We start from the raw sequence: 25395 nt of genomic DNA, 5'->3' as shown, positions 1-25395 counted from the left end.
ACAATCCTAGAGGACTTGTGGAAGGGAATGGTCCTATCTAAGGGGCTGATGGGTGGGTGAAGTGGCTGACCCAAGGTCTTTGCCACTTCTGAAGGTCAAGTCTGAGGTGGCCTTCCTTGCCTTTCAAATGGCTCGTATAGGGAGGTGGCCATGATCTGCAGTCACTGTCTCAGTTCTATGTAAAAAGCAATTAAATCATTTGGGAACTTTCCCTCCCTATATGTCTTGAATACATGCAAAAAATTACATGTTTTTGTTGCTAAATGGGAAAACATGTGAACACAAGCCAGCTAATTTAACTATCTGTTATTGTGTTGTATTTTAAAAATCAGGCTGTTAAATACTTAATAGTTTAGGATTTGCATCTTAATCTGGATTTTAATAATAGGCAGTAATTTTTAGAGAAGTGTCAGCCTGGAAAGTCCAAAGTTTTATCATTTCACACTCAGAAAACTGCTATTAAGAGCTTATAATTTGGACTATAAAATGCAGAATTATTACATTAGACCAGGTGAAATGGTCATCTTGTAGATTAAAAACTTAACACTGGCAATTCCATACGGTTTAACCAGTCCATCCTAAAGGAAATCAGTCCTGAATATTCATTGGAAGGACTGATGCTGAAGCTGAAACTCCAATACTTTGGCGACCTGATGTGAAGAACTGACTCATTTGAAAAGACCCTGATGCTGGGAATGACTGAAGGCAGGAGGAGAAGGGGATGACAGAGGATGAGATGGTTGATCACCAACTCAATGGACGTGAGTTTGAGCAAGCTCCAGGAGTTGGTGATGGACAGGGAAGCCTGGCGTACTGCAGTCCATGGGGCCGCACAGAGTCGGACATGACTGACAGACTGAACTGAATATTAAGATGTTTATAAACAGTTTTATGATTACTAAAACCTGTAGATATTTTTGACTATACTCAGAATTTCCCCTGCCGTGTTGATCAAAGAAACAACATTGTAAGCCAGATGATAATCCGGCATGATTTCTTCTAAAAAGGCTCAAGAGTTCCTTTCAGCTTGTTACACAGTGGTTTTTTTTTGTAAAGACACTGAGCCCTCTAATGTGCAAATCAGTAAGAAGGTAATTGTTCCAGCAAGTTTTGCCCAGCAATGAGAAGCAACAGGATAAAACTCCTGCCCTTGTTGAAGCCAGGCAAGGAGACTGTGTGTGGTAGTGCTTTGGGGTAGAAGGGAGTGATTTCTGAAGTGACGGTTTAACACAGTATAATCCCAGCATCATTGCCTGTTCACACGAGAAGCCACAGCTTCAATTTAATGGCAGGCAATAGGAATTTCACACGGTCAGCACTAGTTGTTCAAAACCTAAACTAGTCTCTAAAAGGGAAGGATCAAAACTAAAAATTTGGAGGGATTTAAGCTCCAGATTCTCTTTCAAATATAGTGAATCAAGCATCTTATCTTTTCCATAGGATGTTTCTATGTTAAAACGAGCTTCCCTCCAGTTACTTTCCTGAAAGCTCTGCTTTACAGAGTATGTCATTTTCATGTACTGCAGGAGAGCTACTTAAAAAGTCATGCTTGTTGATGAATGGGGAGATATGACATTTCAAACTCCTGTAAGAAAACCGGGAGACTGTTGGGGATTCCCCTCTGCCATTTGTTAAAAATGAATAAAAATGTAAGCCCTCAAACTTTATATGCATTTAAAAAATAATGGCTGTGGGACTTCCCTGGTTGTCCAGAGGCTCAATACAAGGGGCTCAGGTCTGATTCCTAGTCAGGGAACTAGATCCCACCTGCTGCAACTAAAGATCCTGCATCCTACAATTAAGAACCAGTGCAGCACCACCCCACACCCCCGCCCCCCCAAAAAAATCATGTCTATGTGGAGAAGTAGGGCACTGAAAGTAGTTCAGTCTATTTTACGTTGAAAGAGGCTCAGAGAGTTTCGGTGACATGCCCAATGCCTACTGGAAACGGAAGACAAGGACCCTGACCACATGCCACCTTCTTAAATAAACTAGGAAAACAATCAAACATCAGTGTTTTCTGCATGATCACTCTGACAGGAAAGAAGTTTAATTTGATTTTCCTGCCCTGTGGTTAAAAGCTGCCAAATCCCATCTTAGTTTCTGCCTGTTGCTCTAGCATTGCATGGGCAGGCTCAGTCTAGATAGACTTGTTTTCCCTGCCATCTCCAGCTTAGCAAAGGAACCACTTCCATTTAAGAGACTTTAATACCAGAGCAATCTTGATCTAGCAGTTTACCACCCACATTAACCACTCCTCTGCCCAGTTTTGACAATGTACTAAAAAAGATACCAAGTTTGTTGGGGCTGACCTGGTTGAAGTTCTTAGCCCTACAATACCCTACACTCAGAATATATTATTTAAAAAAAACTATTTTTGAAAATTTAGCTGTGCTGGGTCTTCACTGCGGTGCACAGGCTCTGGAGTGCGCGGGCTCAGTAGTTGCCGTGAGGGCTTGTTGCCCCAGGGCATGTGGGCCCTGTTTGCTGACCAGGGATTGAACTTGTGTCCCCTGCTTTGGAAGGTGGATTCTTAACTGCTGGACCACCACCAGAAGTCCCTGATAAATTAGTTTTTGATTCAGAAAGAAACAGGAGAAAGATTTCATGTGTTTTAAAGAAAAAACAGATACCAACGGGGTGTTCCCAGCTTTGTTTCCTTTCCTCCTCACTCTCAGGCAGCTGGACAAAGTCATAGTCACTGTGGGCTGTGAGCTCAGTCGCAGTGAATTCACTATAAATCAAGTCTTGTCCATATAGACAAGCTATCTACATGTAAGTAAAGGGTTTACCTTTACTTGGACTTTTTTTTTTTTTCAGTGTAAAACTTTTTTCTCATATGTGAATGTAGAAATTTACTACTTTTGGGGTTGAAAACCATGTGACATGACTACAATATAAGGAAACGAATTTTCTCAAGTGTCTTGTGCAAATGTACTTACAGTAGTTTACGTACTTTGGTGAGACAGGACCTTATCTGGATAAGCAAATTCATTAACAGCTGTGAAAGGCCACTCCATATTGTCCCTACATTATAATAACAAAATTATAAGCTTGCCTTGCATAAGAATATTTAGTGCATTAAAAACACTGAGACTCTTTTTTCCATTTTTTTATTACATTTGGACCTTTAAGAAACATATACCATCAGTTATACCACTATTCAGTAAAAATCTATTCTAGTTTTTAGAACGCATATGTGTCACAAACTATCTTGCTTCTAGTCTCTAAGACTTTACTAAGAGTTTATCAAAAAGGTTGGCTCTGACCTATGGGATCCTGAGCCTTGAGGTTTTAAATGTTTTGATTATTGTAAAACAACTTCCAGTGGATGAACCTTATTCCCAGCTGTTTTCTTTCTAGAATGGGCTAATCATTTTGAAGTTACATATTCCTTTACAAGAATATTTACTTCCTTCAGTTTTCTGATCTATTATGTCTTTGGAACACTCAGGGAAAAAAAGTATTTTTCCCCCTGTACAATAAAGATGAGTTCTCACCAGAACATATCCAATATTAATGATAACAAAAGGCAGTATAGATAAGTGTATATGTGCCATGTTCACTTTAATGACTATTCATAAGCCAGTAACTAACTATGGAGACTATTTCTGGATCAATACAATCCAAGTGTGGTTGTAGGTACACTCAACACATTAACACAACTCTTGGTATCTGACACTGATGAAAAATAAAAAAGGGTAGGTGAACAAACACATACTCATACATTATTACGTTCTCCAGAAGCTGTTCTTTGTGGAAGGAAACAAGAAAGGGGACCTTCAGGAAGCTATTGACGGGGACTGGGAAGGCTTAAAGCTATGGCTTTGGTAAGCACCCAAGTGAGCTGTAGGAAGGCATTTGTACAAGTAGATTCTGCAGCATCAAAGGATAATTCTCTAAAAGAGGTGGGCATTTTCTCAGTTAATCTAAATTCTGAGGCTCTCAGCAGTTGAGGGCTAGAAACAAGATCCAAAGAACCATCTTTGCAACCGCTTACGAAAGGTGACTGTGCCATTCAGCTCGTGATGCTAAATGGTCCAAAAGCCTTTGGTGGTGTGATATGGACAAGAACAATATTAATACACAAACCACATAACACCATTAAAACTCAAAAAACATTTTTTCATTTAAAAAAGTTACTTAGAACACATAGAACAAGGCAGCATTCATTCCTTTTTCTCGCCCGCGGGTGCGGGGTCTGTCGGCGGCTCCTCCACGGCGGCGCTGTTGCTCTCTGAGCCAGTGTTGCTGTCGCTGGTGCCTTCCTCTGCCAGACTGTCCACCCCTTCCTGCCCACTCTCCTTGTCCTCAGGAGTAGACGTGCCTTCTTCACCATTCTGTTGGCTTTCTGTCGTATCTTCAAGGTGTGTCTCCTCTGTAATCACACATTTGTCACTGTTAGTTCCCAGACAAAAACGTACTCTTCTGTGCTGACAGTCCAGAGCCGCAGCATCCAATGATAAGGTAGTCGCTCAGTACAACTGAATACACATACCAAGCCCTGAGACGGGCTAGTGTGACCAAGGAACTTTCAGCATGTTTAAAACAAATTGGAATTTGGAAAAAAAAAAAAAAATCTACTTTTTAGCTGTAAATTTTGAATCTAAATACAAATCAAGTATTTCTGCTGAAAATTTAGCTTCCAAATTTCAATGTGCTTTAAGTCTAAAGTGCACACTGGTGTTTGAAGAGTTATGAAAATTAATTTCATTTAAATTTCATTAAAAGGAGTCAGTAGCAGAACATTTCTAATTACACAGGGACATATTTCTTTGGACAATGCTGTGTGAAGTACTTGGATTTAATGAGTGAGAAAGCAGGTAAGGAAATGGTATAAGACTGATAAAGTATTTTGTTATAAGTCATGGTAGGCTGTTTTCTGTTATTGCTCCAATAGTCTGAAATGATTTTCTTCAGTTTTTTTTTTTTTTCTTCAACTAGGAAGATAAAAATTTGAGTAAAGACCTATGGTGGTGGTGTTTTAGTCACTAAGTTGTGTCTGACTCTCTGTGACCCCATGTACTGCAGTCTGCCAGTCTCTTCTGTCCAGAGGACTTCTCAGGCAAGAATACTGGAATGGGTTGCCATTTCCTTCTCCAGGGGATCTTCCTGACCCAGCAATCGAACCCAGGTATCCTGCTTGGCAGGAGGATTCTTTACCACTGAGCCACCTGGGAAGCCCAAAGACTACAGGCACCCTCTCCTGCAGGCGTACTCTATTCACAGATGACAGAACAGCGGCAGGGGACTGAGCAGTGTCCCAGCTGCCGAGGGAGTGAAGGAACCATGCTGTCATTCTCATGCTCTCGCTTTAACCACAAAACGTGTTCATGCTCCAAATTTGTTAAGATAAAAAACACGTTCACACAAAACAGAAAAAGATTCAGATAATTAAACTTAAAATCTGACTATCTGAAATGTTAATATGCTGATACATTCTGTAGAAATATCTGGTAAAGATAGCTAGCATATTCCACTTCATGTTTTCCAGATGTCAAATCAGAAGCTGTCAGCAGAGCACCCAGGGTGACTATGGGCCCTCTCAGCCCTTGTAATGACAGTCCAGGGAGCTTTTGGTTGTGTTTCCCATACTTCCAGCTCAGTTCTGTTTACTATCCAGCGCACTGGGCAGGGTCAAAACAGCGTGCAGGGCGATCCCAAGATTTCAACCAATAATTGATTTAATCAGTACTTCACGTAAGCTTTACATGTTATTGTTTGCCTTGAGGCATGCTTTTAGTCAGGAAAATCAGTAGAACTGGAAGTATGAATTTTTCTAGGATGGAATCAATAAATACTTTCTGTAAAGACTAGATAGAAAATTTTCAGGTTTTTTGAGTCAGGCTGTCTCAGTTGCAACTACTCAACTACACTGCTGGAGCCCCAAGGCAGCCACAAATAATGTGTAAACAAATGGTTCCAATAAAACTTTATTTATAAAAATAGGTGGCAGGCAGGATTTGGCCTGCAGGTTTTATTTGCCCAACTCTGTTCTAGGACACCAAAGAGGACTGATCTTAAGGGCAAGGACCACATGCTCTTTAAACAATTTTAGCAATAAAGGTTAAAATACTGAGTGCCAATACCATGTCAAAGCCAGTAATGATGATTTTATGTACATCTGCTTCTTTATCCTTGGGAACTCAATTTCAAGAGGTGGGTGCTAGAATATTTACAAAGGAGGAAACTGAAATTAACTTACCTAGACTGAAGGTCACAGTGCTAGCATGGGGTGAAACAGTACCCAGATCTGTGGGCCCTCCAGGCCAGCACCCTTAACCATTAAACCACTACATTCAGTACTTTATATCCCAAGTCAGGGAATGATATGACTCAATCTGGGCAAATACCCAAGACCTCAAACAGCCAGACTAAAGGCAACACATCACTGCTATTTTGTACCAATACCAACACTTTAAGTGAATCTATTATAAGAGATTAAGATTTGGGAAGAAAGAATGCGCATGTAATATGGAGAATAATTCAAGAGGCAAGATTAACAGTACCTCCAGAAAGCACTGAGAAAGGAAAGTCAGAATTAAAGACAGCTGTAAAAGCCCTCAACATTTACTCTGTAATCACCTGGCAGGCTACCTGTCTCCATCGGCATGCTCTCGTCCTCCTTCTTGTCTTCGGTCTTGCTTGCTGCTGGCTCCTCCTCAGGTATGATACTGCTCTGGCTGCGCTCGGCTTGCTCTGCTGCCTCTTTTTCCCTTTCCTCCTGCCTTTTTCGAGCCTGCTCCTCAGCTTGTGCAATTTCAGCCGCAATTTTTTCCATATCCACTTCTACTTTCAAACCACACAACTAGTAGTCAGAAAACAAAACACTCTCTTAGTCATGTTCTTTTCTTACAATCTCTGAATCAGAGAAGTTATTTCACAAGTGGGTTTTCTTGGCTAAGAACTATATTCATATATACGGCAGGAAAAAAACCAAGCTCCTGTGTCTACAGGAAGGTTGCCCTAGCAGCCATGTAGTACCAAGTGTTACGAATAGTTGGTGAAGCAACGCTGAAAGCACTGGCTTATACTCAAAGCTTTTATTTTATATTTCAGGCTGCCAAACACTATGTTTACTTGTTTTCATGTGAAGTGCGAACTGTGAGCTACAGCTAATGAAGACATTTGATGAATAAGTTGCAATGAAAATAATTCACAAGTGTATGAGAGTTTAAAATATCAGAGGGTTCTAGAGTCTCAGGCCTAGTTCACTGAACGTGTATACTATACAATGTTTCAAACCTATTGCAACGTTGCCAGAAAATGGAAATTATTTTATAAAGTAAAGATCTTACCAGCTACAGCAAAGTTAACCCTGTTTCAAAGTGAATGACACTACATAAAAACACTATTTTGGAAAAAAGAATGAAAAAAAAAAAAAAAGAATCTATACACAGCGATACAAGTATAGTTAACACATTAAATCCATACCCTTTTAAGCTCATTGTTAAATGAGTCTGTGCTTTCCAGGAATTTCCTCTTCTTTTCTTGGTGTCGCTCCTCTATTTGAAGAAGTTCAGCTTCTAATTTTCGCTGTAAAAGATAAGATCAGGTTTTGTTATTTACTATTAAATTATCTTCTCTAAAGCTAATGTCAAACACAGAAAATATGTCTCTTTTTTTTAATGGTCCACACTTTTTCACAGTGTGATAAGTGTTTTGCTTTTTTAATTTAACTTATTATATAATGTGCTAAAATTTAAAAAATGTAAAAAGGCAGCACAGAGAGAATGACTCATTAACAAGAGTAAGTTAGACAATACTGTCAGCTCTCAGCAATGTTTTGGAAGAAAAATATTTAGTATGCTAGTAAAAGTTGATAGGATGTCTCAAAATTCTTAACAAATACACTTTCTGTCAAAAGGCTCCCTGTTACAGTTTTAATGACAAACTTACTAAATCTCTGGGAAGGGTTTACTCCCTCCAGCCTCTTCCCTGAATCAGGAACAGGTTAGAGAGGACATAAATATTTAACAGGCACACTCATGCATGGTATACAATCAGGGTACCGGGCACCTACGGCACAGGCCCATCTTACTGTAACAAATGTTTCTGTCTTTACCTGATGAACCATTAAGGACTGGACCTGTCGTTTAAGAACCTGCATTCTAGCTGTCGTGACAACTGACCGAACGTCTGGCACCACACTCTCGCTAAGGATTTCACTGATGAGGCGGTGGTTTCTCTGGAAACGGGCAGTGGCTGTATGCTTCATTGAAAAGCCATCATCATAATCTGGAATAAACAACATGATCTGGAAATCAGGTCGCCAATTACCATCATCAGGAGAGTGTAACAATGTTAACAGTTACCACGGAGCCATGGTCCTCACTGGTCTAATAAGTGGGTTTAAAGGGCATCAAAGGAGCACCAGGGCAGTCACTTGATAAAAACCATACAGAGGATACAATGAGTTCACCGGCCAAGACGTTGGTTTTGCTCACAAAATCTTTTAAGTGAGGATGTGCATCTGATATTTGGCCGGAACTCAAATGAGATACAACTAAGTGTCTCTGGCCCGGAAATCAACTCGAAGGCTGCACGTGCTGGCAGTACAGACTCTGCCAAGCACCTCACTCTGGATAGTAATTCAAAGCTCTTACAACTGATGCTGCACAGGAACTTTCTGGTGTCTCTGTCACTACAGCACTTCAAAGTAAGGAAAACGCCCACTGCAGAAAAGACATCACCTCTAGTAACAGCAGTTTCCCAGATGGGCATATACGTATTTTATCAGATTAAAATAACACTAAGGCCTTAAAAAATGCTTAGTTCTAAATTTCACTTTTAATTTTTATCAATTTATACATGTATACATTTGTTATCAGTGTATAAAGGTATCACACATTATTTCTATTCACTCAAGTTCATATACATTTAGTATGGGTCTAGTTTACAAGCCTGTTTTTAGTAGCTATTACCTTTGCTCTTACACTATTACACTTTGCCTAAGTGGGTCTTAGGAAGCACCACTACGAACAAAGCTAGTGGAGCTGATGGAATTCCAGTTGAGCTAGTTCAAATCCTCAAAGATGATGCTGTGAAAGTGCTGCACTCAATATGCCAGCAAATTTGGAAAACTCAGCAGTGGCCACAGGACTGGAAAAGGTCAGTTTTCATTCCAATCCCAAAGAAAGGCAATGCCAAAGAATGCTCAAACTACCGCACAATTGCACTCATCTCACATGCTAGTAAAGTAATGCCCCAAATTCTCCAAGCCAGGCTTCAGCAATATGTGAACCATGAATGTCCAGATGTTCAAGCTGGTTTTACGAAAGGCAGAGGAACCAGAGATCAAATTGCCAACATCTGCTGGATCATCAAAAAAGCAAGAGAGTTCCAGAAAAACATCTATTTCTGCTTTATGACTATGCCAAAGCCTTTGACTGTGTGGATCACAACAAACTGTGGAAAATTCTTAAAGAGAAGGGAATACCAGAGCACCTGACCTGCCTCCTGAGAAATCTGTATGCAGGTCAGGAAGCAACAGTAAGAACTGGACATGGAACAACAGACTGGTTCCAAATAGGAAAAGGAGTATGTCAAGGCTGTATATTGTCACCCTGCTTATTTAACTTCTATGCAGAGTACATCATGAGAAATGCTGGGCTGGATGAAGCACAAGCTGGAATCAAGACTGCCAGGAGAAATATCAATAACCTCAGATATGCAGATGACACCACCCTTATGGCAGAAAGCAAAGAAGAACTAAGGAGCCTCTTGATGAAAAGTGAAAGTGGAGAGTGAAAAAGTTGGCTTAAAACTCAACATTTAGAAAACGAAGATCATGGCATCCGGTCCCATCATTTCATGGCAAATAGATGGGGAAATGTGGCAACAGCGGCAGACGTCATTTTTTGGGGCTCCAAAATCACTGCAGATGGTGACTGCAGCCATGAAATTAAAGACGCTTACTCCTTGGAAGAAAAGTTATGACCAATCTAGACAGCATATTCGGAGAAGGCAATGGCAACCCACTCCAGTGTTCTTGCCTGGAGAATCCCAGGGAAGGGGGAGCCTGGGGGGCTGCCGTCCATGGGGTCACACAGAGTCGGACACGACTGAAGTGACTTAGCAGCAGCAGCAGCAGACAGCATATTAAAAAGCAGAGATGTTACTTTGCCAACAAAGGTCTGTCTAGTCAAGGCTATGGTTTTTCCAGTAGTCATGTATGGATGTGAGAGTTGGACTATAAAGAAAGCTGAGCAATGAAGAACTGATGCTTTTGAACTGTGGTGTTGGAGAAGACTCTTGAGAGTCTCTTGGACTCTCTTTGATCTCTCAAGGAGATCAAACCAGTCCATCCTAAAGGAAATCAGTCCTGAATATTCATTGGAAGGACTGATGTTGAAGCTGAAACTCCAATACTTTGGCCACCTGATGCGAAGAACTGACTCACTGGAAAAGACCCTGATGCTGGGAAAGATTGAAGGTGGGAGGAGAAGGGGATGACAGAAGATGAGATGGGTGGATGGGATCACCTACTCAATGGACATGAGTTTGAGTAAACTCCAGGATTTAGTGATGGACAGGGAGGCCTGGCATGCTGCAGTCCACGGGGTCACAAAGAGTTGGACACAACTGAGTGACTGAACTGAACTGAACCTTTGCTCTTATCACTACCAGTTTTTGACATATCTGCTAACAACATGTGCTATTATTTGTTAATATTTTTATTTAAATCAACTAACTTTTAAAATTACTGGAACAAAAGCTACCATTAAAAAATTCTGTGACTTTTTTTACTTCTTAAGGGAAAGTTTTTCATATTCACACTTAGGATTATGTACATTTGTGCTAAGCTATCCATCTAGGTTTCCTTTTTATTACTGTTCTTCTTTCATATGTCCCCAGTGTTGATCACTGGTAAATAAAGTCTTAGCAATATGGGCTTGTCTTTCCTTTTTTAAAAAATGTATTATTTTTTGGCCATGCTGAACAGCACGTGGGATCTTAGTTCCCTGAACAGAGCTCGAACTCACACCCCTTGCATCGGGAGGGCACAGACTTAACCAAGGAAGTCTGCACCTGTCTTTCCTTGCACTTGAGTTGGCTGATTCATTTTTGGGTAAGGGGAATGTAGGTTTGCTGCTGCTAAGTCGCTTCAGTCGTGTTTGACTCTGTGCGACCCCATAGACGGCAGCCCACCAGGCTCCCCAGTCCCTGGGATTCTCCAGGCAAGAACACTGGAGTGGGTTGCCATTTCCTTCTCCAATGCATGAAAGGGAAAAGTGAAAGTGATGTCGCTCAGTCCTGCCTGACTCTTAGCGACCCCATGGACTGCAGCCCACCAGGCTCCTCTGTCCATAGGATTTTCCAGGCAAGAGTACTGGAGTGGGGTGCCACTGCCTTCTCGAGGGTAGGTTTATATTTTCTAATTCACCAGGTATTTACTTTATCTCATGAATATTCTCTTTCTAAAAAAAAAAGCCTTCACTACCTTGTGAGGATAACCGCCTATGTCCTGTAGGCTTGCAGGTCTCTGTTAGAGTGAGCAGCTGCTGTACTTGTGGACCTTCTGCCTTCCTCTTGGTTTTATGTACATTTCCACCCCCAAGTCTTCCTCTTTCTACTCTGTTCTGAGGGATAAAGTCCAAAGTCTAAAGTCATCCTTATCCTGGCATCTTAATTGTTACTGTCCTTTCTTACTGCCAGCTCTAGTTCTAATACCCTATTTTCAACTTAAAACACATAATGGGCAGAAGCTGAGAAACAGAGAAGGGTTCTCTTTTCAAGACTATTCCTTAGTGACTCTTTCAGTCCCTGTCCATGTTCATGCTGTTTGTCGCTTCACCTAGTGAACACTTCATCCGATTCCTACTTATGGCTTCTACGTTGCAAGTCTTTGTTCCCACTTATTACTGACCTCCCATCCTTCCAATTATTTGTAAACTGGATCTTCGTCGATTTGTTTAGTTCTGTGCTTTTTTCTTGCATTAATCATTCAATCTGAGCAATTAAGAGTTTGCACGTGCTTGTGTGTCTGTAGCACTGCTGACTCTGCTTAATATGCTTTATTGTCTCTACTCCCTATTCTAGTCTCTATGTTTATTAGATTTGTATTTATGAGGATATTTGTCAATATTCCAGTCCTTTCTTTTAAAAACTCATTTTTGGTTTTCTCTCCAAGTATTTAAGTTTATTCATGTCTTTAGGTGGTATTAGTGCTTCTTTTCCTAAAGGTCTCTTCTTTAAGGCCCTATAAGCTTCTTCTTTGTTATTACTACTTTAAAATGGGATCTTAAATTATTTTCCTAATGTTTCTGTTGCTTGCAGCTAGAGCTTCCAACCTCTTCCACATCACAGCAGCACATGAGGAAAATGGTCTGTATAGCATGCGTGCTATGTGGATGAGTATACTCATAGCTGGAGGTGGCTAGCTCTGAAGCTCCTTGCAGCCTCAGACCCCGCCTGGCTGCAGAGAAGCAGAAGTGCACAAGCACACCTGCAAACTCTTCGTGGGAGGCCAATTAGGAAGCTCTGCTCCACGTGCACGTTGCACGTGTGTGTGTGTATAACACTTGTAGGTGTGCACCCTCGTAGGGCTTCTTAGGTGGCTCAGTGGTAAAGAACCTGCCTGCCACACAGAGACGTGGGTTTGATCCCTGGGTCAGGAAGATCCCCTGGAGGAAATGGCAACCCACTCCAGTATTCTTGCCTGGGAAATCCCACGGACAGAGTCTGGCGGGCTACAGTCCATGGGGTTGCAAAAGATCCAACGTGACTTGGCGACTAAGCAGTAAAGCACCCTTGTAAGTTTGGTGACTGAGCAATAAAGCATCCTTGTAAGTATCATTATCAGTTGTACTTATAAATTCTAGTTGGATTTCTGAATTAACTAGAGCTCAAAATGTCTCTTCCCACTCATTAACTTTCTCACTTAAGAGCCTTTAACTCAGCTGATTTAAGGAACCAATAACAATAACCTGAAGGCATTTAACTTTTAAAAGCAGCTGAGGTAAAATTCTGATTATAACTAAAAAAACCTTTCATGCATTCTGAGTACAAAGATTTTGATAAACAATAGGTAGTTTTTGCTATTGTCTGCACTAAAAAGGGTATTTCTTTTTCTTTGGGAAATTTACACACAAATCTTAATCAAAATAATTATTTAAAATATTGAAATGGCACTGAAATTGTGCTGTTTTCCATTTCGGATAGGACACAAAACTTCAACTTAAAGAGATTTCTCCTATTTTAATTCTCAGAGAAAGCATAAACAAAGCCCCACTTTTTTTTTACCATCTGGGTCTTCAGCAGGCTGAATGCTCATGTAAGGTTCTCCTTTCTCCATGCGAGACTGTCTCTGTCGACTTTCTTCCTCTAAAGCAGCTTCTGCACGACTTTTTGCATTTATGTAAGCAAGGTACGCGGGGGAATTATGGTAGGCCTTCATAGATTCATTGTATTCTATCTGAAATTCAAATGTTTCTCTGTTTTAGAATTAATATTTTGCAGGTTATAATGAATACTTACATTATCTCATTTGAACATCAAAAGACAGGATAACTATCTCCTTCTTACAGACAAGGACTCTGAAGTCTAGAGAAATTGAGTGACTTGACCCAGGCAGATGAAGCCTCAGCTGTCTGATTAGACTGTATGTTTCTTTTATAAGTAACAACAAAGTGTTTACGAACTTTATCTGGTACCTGTCCCACCATAGTTCCCATCCTACCTTTTCTGCTTCGTATTCGTTTAAATATTCTTGTTTTTCTTCATCAGTGAGATCTCGCCACATGCCACCAATAATCTTGCCAATCTCCCACAACTTTAGGTCAGGGTTGGAAGCCTTTACTTGGTCCCAGACCTTGAAAAGGAAACAGTTCAGATTTTAGTATTGATGCCTAAAAATACAGACTTTTACAAATACTTTTTAATATAGAAACCTTTACTTTAATCGTCAACAAAGGCACAAGGAATAGTATTAAAACCCATGTTCCAATCAGCCTGCTGCAACAATTATCAAAGGTCCGCTGGGTTACTTTAAGGCAGATTTCAGAGACCTCCAAACACTACAGACACTTATGATGAGATAACTCTACACAGTCTGTCTTTCTAAAAATTCACAAGTTTAGAAGGAATGAGGTTACTGTGCGTAATACAACATAACATATTGTCAAATTACACATATAGTAATTATGACCAAAAATTTCAAAATTTCTAAGTAGTGGTGAAATAGGTAAATGCTCATCTTTAATAAAGATATCAGCTATACTTGTTATTTTGAGAGTAATGGAGGTTCATCATCTGTTCCACCCACCAAAAAAAAAAATTCAAGAAAAGTATGAAGAAAATAAAAGTACCATAAGTTGACTGTTTAGAGATAACCATTGTCTTCTAGGCTTTTTTAAAAAAATTCAAACTAACATGTATTTCCTATTATTTTTATAAAAATAAAATACCAGTACTTGTAGTCTTGCATTCCTTTTTTTCACCTGTTTCTCGTCATTAAATATTCTCCAAAAGACTACACAATGTTGGCTACACAACTTTAAGTATTTAAACTGTTTATTGTATACACATATATATTATTGTTATTTTGGGGTCATGCTGGGTCTTCACTGCTGTGCAGGCTCTTTCTAGTTGCACTGAGAGGGGGTACTTTCTAGCTGCAGCGCGCGGGCTTCTCGTGGTGGTGACTTCTCCCGTTGTGGAGCACAGGCTCCAGGCACGTGTGCTTCCGCAGTTGCTGCTCGGTGGCATGTGGGATCTTTCTGGACCAGGGCTCGAACCCTTGTCCCCTGCCCTGGTAGGCAGATTCTCAACCACTGGAACACAAGGGAAGCCCTTAACTGTTTATTAAATCACTTTCTTGTTGGATTTTAGTTCTGGAATTTTGAAATCATAACTAATATCTTTAACAACTGCAATCCTGTATCCTCTCCTCTGACTATACACAAAACGGCCAGCTAAGTCCATTGACCCTTGATGTAAAGCAAAGAGCAAAGACTGTAGTCCTCATTCCCTTCTGGCTCCAGGGCACCTACCTTTCTGCTGTACCTCATGTAGGGCATCAGCGGCTTATCTGGTGGCTTTGGGGGTTTTGGAATCGTGATACCAGAGGACGCCTAGAAAAGAGTTAAATACATTCATTACTCAATTGCTAGAAGTTCACCAGCAAACTGAAAAGAGAGTCCCTTTAAAAATTCTAATGCGCCTTTCTTCTACTCGTCCATGGATACAAGATTCCTATATTTTCTCCACTGAAAATAGCTATCACTGCAAATTCAGAAACGTTCACATCAAAAGAAAATAAAGAAAATGACTTTAAGCACAGAGCTTTTTAATATGTTACTTAGCAGTTTATTGCCACTGCTTTGACAACCTGGCTGTAAGAACAAATAAAATATTACACAATTATCCATACAGCAAAAATACATGGTTATACATCAGATGTCCCACATTTAGGACATTACCTGGCATCCTTTTATTTTGCTTAATTTACCATTACATATACAGTCAACACTTGATTATCTCACCAGAAGCTGAACCCGATCAGCACTTACCACATCTCACACTGCCTACTGGGGACTATTTACTATTTGTACCATCTCAGGAACATGTTTCCACATGAACACCTGCCACCACCACAAAACCTACTCCCTAGATTCAAAAATGAAAAACAAACAAACAAAAAACCTTCTTACTCTTTTGTTATCACTAGAGATTTTATTTTTCTTTTACCCATATCTAGTTTTTGTTTTAAATAAAGGAGATTAGGAAGTGTGCACTGAAGTCATGTCTTTTTTGTACTCCTAGTCACAGCAGAGGAGTGAACAAGTTTACCAGGAACAGAGAAATGATAGAAACAGGGCCTGATTAAGTTATTTTGAGACCATATGTTAAGAAACTCCACTTAATTTTTTAAAAATGCTGATTTTTGTGGGGGAAGACAGAGAAAAAAGAAATGGGAAACAGAAGGTGAGGAGACTGAAAAATAGTTTAAAAAGGTAAAGACGAAAGTGGGTGAGAGAAGGCAAAAGGGCAAGAAATAGAGGAGATGAGCTCTTTCTAAAGGCTAAGTCCAGGCAGGAGACCAGGCAGCCCGTGGGCACCCCCCACACCTCCAGTACAGGAAAGCTGCTTCTGAACCTACTCACATCTCTGCACACCCTGTTGCATTTGATCAAGGGCCCAGCATCAAATCATGGCTGAATTACATTTGTTTCCCCCACATTTCTGGAAGACTCCTGAAATTGATTTTCCTGCCAGGCTGGGAAGGAAGAAGGCTTCCTTCTAATTATCAAAAGATAGGAATCAACAAATCTTTATAAGAAAACTAAGGTGACATTTTGCTCCCTTGCCCTTATGTGTTCTTGTGGTAAAACCAGAGGGAACCCCCCCCCACCCAATTCTCAGCTGAGACCCCAAGTCTAACCTTATTTTTCATCCAAGGGCTCAGGGAAGAGTGTGCCTGTACCCCTTCCACCACTTTCAAACAATGTTTCTTCTTCCTATGAGGAGGGTCTCCCTCCAGCCCTATATACTTGTCAGTAACTCTGCTTCTTCATACATGAACTTATAAGAAAGCATTTCATCTCTGCAGCAGTATTCCTCTCTTTCCACATCGCCCACGTATTCTTACCACACAGGATGCTGATGCCTGTGTAGACAAACCCTGCTTTTAGCCAGCAGTGGTCAGCAGGGTGAAATGAGACATGGGGGATGGAAGCTGTCAACAGCGGCGGTACGAATAGCCAACAGGAGATCTGTCTTAGGGCTGTAGGAGTTTTCTGGTGGGTGGGTGTGGATTTCTACAAAGCTAACCTTCTGTCATGAGTTCAGAGCAAGAAACACACAAAAGTCTGATTCTTCATATATAAAGTTACTAGAAAGCACTTCCAACTCGCAGCCAACACAAACCTTCAGAATTTCATGAAGTGGGTTCTAAGTGAATTAAAACACTAAAAACAAATTACAATAATATTTGCTCCTTGATATTTTTCAAAGAGCTGCATTTTATAACAATGAATTTGCTTCTTTTTTTTCTCCCAAAGGAAGGTACCTGGATTGTCTGCATGTTGAGGTCATATTTTCATTACACTGACCAGTCAGTTTACAAATACAAACAGAAATAAACCAAAACAATAACAACAAAGTTAAATTCTAGCTGGTTTTCATGACATTAAAGGTTAATATCACTCAACAGTCCTAATTCATTAACCATCTCAAACGGACATCTTTCTAAAATGACTCAAACATTACTTTTCCCCCACCAAAAAAAAAGCAGTTTGCACTGTACATAATTATAACCACTGCTTTGCTATAATCCCCTGGCTTGAGGTATGAAAAACTGTCGGTTCCTTTATTAAATGACCTGATAGTTATGATTTTGGAAGGCATGTCTCCTTTTTCAGCTGTTTCCTTCCTTGCTGCTGTCAGGAAACCTACCTCCAGCAGCAACTGTCCCCCTCTCCAAATGGCAATGAGTCGGGAGAAGACAACTAATTATGCCAGTTAAAACTGCTTACAACAGAGGAAGGTCCCCTGTGAATAATAAAGTCTATGGTTTTGTGAAATTTTGGCTACTTGAGAGATTTGTGTTATTTCTTCCCAATTTTCAGCTGCTTCTCTGGTAAGATCTTACCCAAGGTTTTCTTCTGGGATGAAATTCCCATTAAAGCACAGAAATGAACTGTTCTTAACATTCTGTCTCAATCTGTTTTCACATAGGTACTTAAGAGAATGTTAATCAGCATCTGATGAAGAACTGACCAGAAGTGAATTCCACTTCATAGTTACCATAAGCACTCCAAAAGGTTTCAACATGCTTATATATATAAAGTGTTTATTGTCTGAAAACTCTACAAGTTTACTGAAGTCATCGGGAAAACCACATGTTCGTAGATCCTATGGGAAGCTACTCCACAGGGTGTCATCAAATCATTCCTTCAAATCAACGACTTAAGGTGATTTGCAGACAATAATACCAGAGAAGCTCCGCCACAAAGTAACACATAAATGGGGTCATATTAAAATAACACTTTTATAAAGGTCAAAATCAGATCTATTGAGTCCTAACAGAGCTTAAATTGGATATACAGACAAAAAGAAAAAGGTAGTTTAAAATTTTAGGCATAATTTTTGTAAAGAATGATTACCTGAGAGGTCACTAAAAGTTGAAGGATTAACACAGGCTAAAAGCCTCCACATTTCCTAGTCCCTTCAGTTCAAGTCTACATAGCACCTGGATTACACTTCAATATGGTGTTGAGAGGACAATAATACAAATAAAACAACTATAAAGAACCAGAACATCAACATTTCCATGTCCAACAGCCTTCCCATACTAATCTACCCTAAAGCTAGTGCTTACTCCAAATACTGGGTTCCAACGTCCCCAGGAAGGAATGGGGAGAAACAGATAACTGCCCAAGGCCCTGAGACAGCAACTGTACTTTCCTATTCCTGGTATGTCTCCACTGAATGATACGGCTTTATTAACAAAGGATTCCCAGCTACATCCTGGTTGAGAATGAAATGCCTACAGAAAATAAAATACAAATTATTCTAATATTACCGTTACCACCATTACTTTTCCATCAACATAGATAATCAAGAGCTGACTGTATAGAGCTATTAAAATGTAATCATTCTTTTGATTATTACCCATGAATAATTTTCTGTATTAACATAAACAATCCAAAATTGATTCTGCCCCTTAATTAAATTAAAATGTTCTTTATCATTTGATAACTTTGCCACCCATTACACTTGTCAAACAACACATTCAGGCCAGGGAAAAACAAGTACCGATGCACATAAAAACTGTATGCATTGTAAAATGCATACATACACACACTTTGTCAGAATTCTTTTCAGATACCATGAAATATGCATGGCACATACAACTTGATATGCTTATGAAGTACAAATTATGCAGAAACAATGAAATATTTAGACAAACAAAACCTATCAAGCTAAGCAATATGCTTACCAAGATAGACATATAGTTTGGTAGTTACAAGCTTTCTGCTCTAGCTTGACTACAGGGTGAGAGGGCTTTTTTGAAGTCACACTAAATGAATTATTTTTGAATACAGCAAACAAAAATCAGGTATTAAAAAGTTTACAGCCATTCTGGGTTGTATAAATTCTTACCAATACCACATTCCAATGTATGTAGGCATTTGGCTTTTGGATTTATTTATCTATTTTTGGTAAATCATTTTTATAGTTATTTGTTTTTTGGGTACCTTAAATTTCCTTAAATGAAGTTAAAGATAATTTTAAAATAAAAAGTCTGAAGTTAAAAAAAAAAGTTTGAAGTACATCATCCAATTTTGGTATCTCAGGCTGATTATTTAAGTGAAACATCTAAGTTTCAGAAATCATATCCTTTACCCTCTGAACTATAAATGTACTTCTGGTTGTAGATATGTATAGTCTGGTAACTCAAAGTAATTTCCTTCAGCTTTCATTCTGCAATTCTTTGAATTGGCACAAGTATCTTTTTAACTAGAAAGAAACGAATCTCAGTTACGTCAACTGTTAAATCCAAAAGACAAATAATTGTGTGCAGCAGTTCAAACTGGTAGGATAGCCCAAAAAGGCCACGTCTATAAGCCCAGTCTCTATTAAGAAAATAGTTATTGAACCTAATGCCAAATACCTTAAATGAAAGATACTCTTCGCCTCAAAAAGGGCATCTTAACCATAGGAAATCCTAGGTTTGTCTACATAGAGTACTAGCATTAAGTGCCCAAAGCTTTATCTCTACCAATCACCAAACAGAATGGATTCTCCTTCTCTTCTATATACATATCCAGATCTCACTATTTTTTTTTGTTTGTTTTTCAGTATAAGATTGTACAATGAATATTTAAAATAATCTGAAAGCCAGGTTAAATTTTTTTTTAAATGGCTGTGCTGATGATTCAAAAGGACCTAAACCTGAAGGCATTTCTGGTCAATTCCAGTTGTTTGCTGGATGCTGTAAGAGTTGATTCTCCTACCGTGACCCGGCTGTTGGTGCCCGGGTTCCCTCCCAGCCTGTAGTTGTTGTAGGCGAGATGACTGTATGGATTGTATCCCACAAACCCTGGTGTGCTGGGCATTTGCTGATGGAAACAAATGAGACAAAAACACGAATGAGAAATGAGCTCAAACGAGGAAAACACAGAAATGAAAAATGATCTGCATATGGCATGCAAAAGCAACCTGAATTTAAACAAGCAATGATGTGTTGTAATTGTTCTTTTTTTTCATTGAAAAACCAGTCTGCAAGTGGTTTTTGTTTTTTTTTGTCTCTTTCTGTCTCTTTGCAGGGGCCAGTGGTGTTTGTATGTGTGAATGCGTGTTTGTCTTTCAGGATAAGCAATACACTGAAGTGTCTCGAACATTCAGGATCACTTTATGGTCAATATATGAAATAACAACTTAGCGATATATGTCTGAGATTAAAGCTTGAAATGTGATAAACTGGGAGTCTGAAAACACTTTACATGCAAAACAAAACATGATTTATTTGACAGTCATGTGAATGCCACCAATGCACTTATCTACCAAAAACAAAAACAAGAAATGGATTGCTTCCAAAGACAGCTTTAAATCATTTTATATAGTGTGAGAAATGAGAAGAGATTCAAATCAGGAAGCCAGAAGTCATCAATAGAAAAAAACATATGTGGGATTCAATGGATGTCACATACATGATTTCAAAACAAAGACTTGTAAGAAATGCATGGATTTCATTCTGGGGGTACTGTCTGATCTTTTTAACCCAGTCATTTTAAAGGCTTTCTCTTCCATCTCTTCTTTGATCCATCTTCCACAGGTCAATCACGAACAATTTCTGCATTTAGTTTTAATGTGAACTACTTCTCTAGTAGACAGACTTGAACTTTTTTTCCTCATCTGATTTCCTGATAGCCCTAGCTCTTTCCAACCACAATTGCTTGTTGGAGCAACAGAATTTTCAGCTTTTGTAAATTATGTGTTGATGTGATCACAAATGGGCTCTTATATAGCAGTGCCCTTCGTGGTTAATAAAATGACATCCAATGTTCATGAGAATCAGAATATAGTGCATAAAAAGGATGTAGCAAAGAGAGACCAAAAGTAAAGTATTTGACCTAATGAAATTCAATCAAAACAAATGACAGTAATTTCATTTTAACATGCAATTAATACCAATGCTGAATTGTATAATGTAAAATAAACAACACATCCCAACTAAGCTGTAGCTATTATCAACACAATTTTCTAAAACATGCCACTGCACATATCCTTAGTGTCCAAAAAAGAAATATTCAAGCAGATCAATCATTTGATATTCTTTACAAGAGAACAAGTGATCAATTTCTAGTCTATGTAGTTATAGAAGACGCAAATCAAGCATATATAAGTAGGCAAAACACAGATGAAGTATCAAAGGCACAAGAGAAGTGTATATTACTTGGAGTGGTGGTACATTTGGGTGGTAGTGGTGGGTGGAGGTGGTGGTGGTGGTGATGGTGGTGGAAGAAGAAATGGAAATAAAACAGAGGAGGATAACTCATTTAATATCCATTCTGTTGGATGTACTAACCCCTAGTCTTCTGTATATTATGTGTAATGTAAAATTATAATGGTACAGAAGTATGATTAAAGAAAGGTAAAAATATCCCTTTCTACATTTAAGAAATCATAGGGTTGGTTTCTGAGCTATTTCTATTATCTCAAAAAAATTAATGTCTTCAAGATAATATACGCTGTTAGAGGCAGTATTTGCGTCAAAATGACACCTTCAAAGACTGCATACGCAATGATAATCACTGTTCAATATTATGAGGCAATAATGTAAGAAAATTAAGTAAGGGAACTTAAAAAAAAATTCAAACTAAAACACTGCAATTATACCATTTCCAAAAATGAAGTACATGGTTAGCTCTTTGAGGTCAGGAATCTCAATTGTTCAACTCCACCTGTATAGCCACTAGCAGAGTGCCAAGGAGATGGAAGTAAGAAATGTTCTTTAAGAAAGGAAATAAACCGAACACAGGACTTTACGATCTACTGGAAGTAACTTTAGAAACTGTACGTTATATAAAGTTGAGATGTGATATAGTATTCCTTTTTAAAAGCATCTTACTAAGGAAAAACAAATTGTTGATAAACTGAAACATACAGCAGAAGGTTAGTAAATAAAAGTTTATCTAGTGGAGAAAACAAAGTTATACAAGGCCCTAATTAGTAAGCTAGCCTGAAATTTAGGGGTAGGGAGAATGGAAGGAGGGCTAACAGCTTTAGTTAACTTCTTTTGTAGGATATGGTCAATGTTAACAGTGTTTTTTGTTTTTAAATAAAAAAATAACAAGGAGTCCATTTCAGCATGGCTTGAAGAGTTACTGTTAAATCTGTTTTGTGGACTGGGCAATTATTTTACATGCTGACCAAGCTGGGCCAGAGCTTGCTTGGTGAAAAAAACTAGTTCACTATTATTTATACACTTTGAAACATATCAAGTCTCAATCCAATAAAATATTATTTATGGCATAAAACTCAATAGCAGGATCTGACCCACAGATAATGAAATCCTTACTTGAACAGCTTGAAAATAAAGATTTACAATAAGGTAGTATAGAACTGGAAGCTTTATTGTTTGATTTAATGTGAAAATTATATACAGATAGGAAGAGAAAAATGTAACCAATTGAAGGTTAGGTTTAAAAACAATACATGCCAGAATGAGCATTTTTTTCATATTAGCTTTCAAGAATCTTAATAGAGATGAACAAGAAAAGTGTTAAACTTGCCACTTACTTCTAATTAAAAGAAGAACTGAGCATAGGAGGTTGGCATTTCAGTAGTATGTTTCTTTAAATGTTGGGGTTGGTTCAAGGTAAGACGCAGAGTTATTTTATTTAGTAGGAAGTGCTGTTTTTTGGCTGAATTTTTCATCCTGTTGCTGTGATGACTGAGTGACTGTCACTGGAAGACATCTGGGTTTTTGTATCAAGGCCAGACTCGGCTATTACATTAACAAGAAAATTAAAACTTACTGTTGCAGGAGCTGGGGTGGGAGGTGGGGCATAAGATGGTCTTTCTGTTTGAAAGAAAATAAATAACTTCTTGTAAACAACTGAGATATAATACTATGCAACAAAACTACCAATGGTCCTGTTTTGAAGAAAAAAAAATGAGAGTATTTTGGAATTCCCATTTGCTAGGGCATTCGTCTCTTATTAATATAGATTGATAAATATAAAAAATGAAACTTACTTGACATTTTGGAAGATTAAGTTCTCAGTTCCTTAAGAATGAATCTGAGACACTAAAATAAAAAAAAGGAAAAAAAAAAGAAAAATAAAGATAATCAAAACTCAGCAAGCATAAGAGAATGTTTTTCTAAAGAATAGGGTAGTTTGATATTTCTTTGTAAAATTACATTATCTTCTAGTAATCAAGCCTTTTAAATATTTTCCTAGTTCTTTAGGTCACTTAGTTGATCAGAATTAAATGACTATGAGAGGGGATATTAAAAGTAAAATTAGACATGTACTTGCAAGCTTTTTTGTTTTTTTGATACTGAGCCACCTCTTGTATGGAAAACGTCTCGCTGATGCCATGTAAACGTTTAGTCAAACTGGTAAAAACAGAGTGACCAAAGAATATGATGTATTATTGGGGCCTACCTCAACAAGGCCTACCAGACACCGACAGCTCCCTGATCAGCCACAGCCCTGCCTTCCTTTTAGGATAACTTCTTTCTAGTAAAACAGCATTTTACTCCTGAAGGCAGTGGAAAAGGTAACTGGTGTGACAATAAACTTCACATTCTCTTATAGTGGTAAAGGGAGCTTCCCTGGTGGCTCAACGGTAAAAGAACCCGCCTGCCAATGCAGAAGACCTGAGTTCAGTCCCTGGGTTGGGAAGATCCCCTGGAGAAGGAAATGGGAACCCACTCCAGTATTCTCGCCTGGGGAATCCCATGGAGAGAGGAGCCTGGTAGCCTATAGTCCATGGGGTCACAAGAGTCAGACACAACTGAGTGACAAAAAACAACAACATAATGGTAAATAGCTTCATAACCGCTGGGAATAAATTTCCAGAGTCTACTGGAAAAAACTCTTATTGATCTTCCTTAGTTCAACTCAAAATACATCTCCTCAATGGAGATTTCTGGACATATCTGTACAAAATTAAATGTTTCCTCATTTGTACTCCAATTTACACAGATCAGTGATATCATATTACACCTGCTAAATGGGGGCTGAATGGAGACAGGGACCAGCTAATTCATTATTGCTGTCCCAGTACCTAGCTCAATTCTTACCAACTTCAGGCCTAGTAACACTAGCTCAGGACATGACCACACACACATGAACTTGTTCCTTACCTCACTATACACTACACACAGTGTGTACAAAGAGACGAACATTCATTTTCATAAAAAAGGCAAATAACTTCTATGACTACTAGAGTGTTTTCATCCAACATTATGAGAAACAAAACGTGATTTTTTTTTTGCTCCTGTTTTGTATTGTAAGGGCATTTCTGGAGCATTATGAGTAAGAGGCCTGGTGTGGAAAGGAAGAAATCATTTATTTTCTCAATGGCCCAACCTGGGTCTCCATTCTCTCCTTAAGGTACAGGCAGGAAACCAGAGTCTGGTGCAGATTTCCTTCCTGCTCAAGCTTGGGTGGGCTGTCAACATCCAGTAGGCCTTGCTGCGGGGGGCCCTGATAATAACTGCCACAAGCTCCCAGGTGTGTCACATTTTATTGTTAATACTTTAAAATTACTGATCTCTTTTGCTATACCATAAATTTCAAGAGTGATCTCGTACATTTGTCCACCACTGTATGCATCTCCGGTGCCTGGCATAAAATCCTGGAGAAGTTATTTGGTGAATACCTTATACGGGACAGGTTTACTACTTTAACACCATCTGGTTTAACAGTCACACTACCAACGAGATGTGTACTGCTATTGCCATTTTACAGAGGGAAAAAAGGAGTCTCGTTCAGTGTAAGTAACTTGACTCAAGACACAGAGTCAGGAAGTGTCCGAGATGGGTTTCAAACCCAGGCCAAACTGTTGCCGAGCTTTCGCTTTTCACTCCAAGCCACACCGTGAGTCCTCAGATAGCTGCCTGGACAAGGGGAATCCACCTTCCTGGGGTTGAGGACTACGGGCTTAGCTTGCCCCAAGGGCTTCCTCTGAGATCGATTCGTTTAGGTTTGATGTGAAGGTGCACTTTGCCGGCTACTCTACTGAAGAGGAGCATGCAGAAGCGCTTTGACCACTTCCGCGGGGTTAGTGGAAGGGGCACTTCTGGCCGCCCAAGAGGAGCCCCAGACGGGACTCTCTCCCCACCCTCGCTCCGCTAGGCCTCAAAGAGGCCGCAACCGGCCCCCGGCCCTGGTCCCGCGGCCAAGTCTGAACCCCAGCAACCCTCAGCCACCC

At 39.3% G+C, this 25395-nt stretch overlaps 1 protein-coding gene across 2 annotated transcripts in view; it reads right to left on the bottom strand.

The window, feature by feature from the left end:
- Positions 1-3097: 3097 nt before the first annotated feature.
- SMARCE1 (SWI/SNF related, matrix associated, actin dependent regulator of chromatin, subfamily e, member 1) overlaps positions 3098-25395 on the bottom strand; it is a 22809-nt gene continuing 511 nt past the window's right edge. Inside the window, exons 2-11 of one of the 2 annotated variants that reach the window (XM_010842598.1) lie at positions 23209-23260; positions 22989-23032; positions 19962-20066; positions 14994-15074; positions 13682-13813; positions 13246-13417; positions 8066-8238; positions 7435-7536; positions 6586-6808; positions 3098-4378 (exon numbers count right to left, since the gene is read on the bottom strand). In XM_010842598.1, coding sequence (XP_010840900.1) covers positions 4170-4378; positions 6586-6808; positions 7435-7536; positions 8066-8238; positions 13246-13417; positions 13682-13813; positions 14994-15074; positions 19962-20066; positions 22989-23032; positions 23209-23215 — 1248 coding nt within the window. In that variant the 5' untranslated portion in view covers positions 23216-23260 and the 3' untranslated portion in view covers positions 3098-4169. The remainder of the gene's footprint in view (positions 4379-6585; positions 6809-7434; positions 7537-8065; positions 8239-13245; positions 13418-13681; positions 13814-14993; positions 15075-19961; positions 20067-22988; positions 23033-23208; positions 23261-25395) is intronic. The other variant, XM_010842599.1, reaches the window with a different exon arrangement.

This window comes from Bison bison, unplaced genomic scaffold (genome assembly GCF_000754665.1).
Source record: "Bison bison bison isolate TAMUID 2011002044 unplaced genomic scaffold, Bison_UMD1.0 scf7180017864180, whole genome shotgun sequence".
Classification (NCBI taxonomy): domain Eukaryota; kingdom Metazoa; phylum Chordata; class Mammalia; order Artiodactyla; family Bovidae; genus Bison; species Bison bison.
Note: the sequence above shows the minus strand (reverse complement) of the source record. Positions and strands in the feature narration are given on the sequence as shown.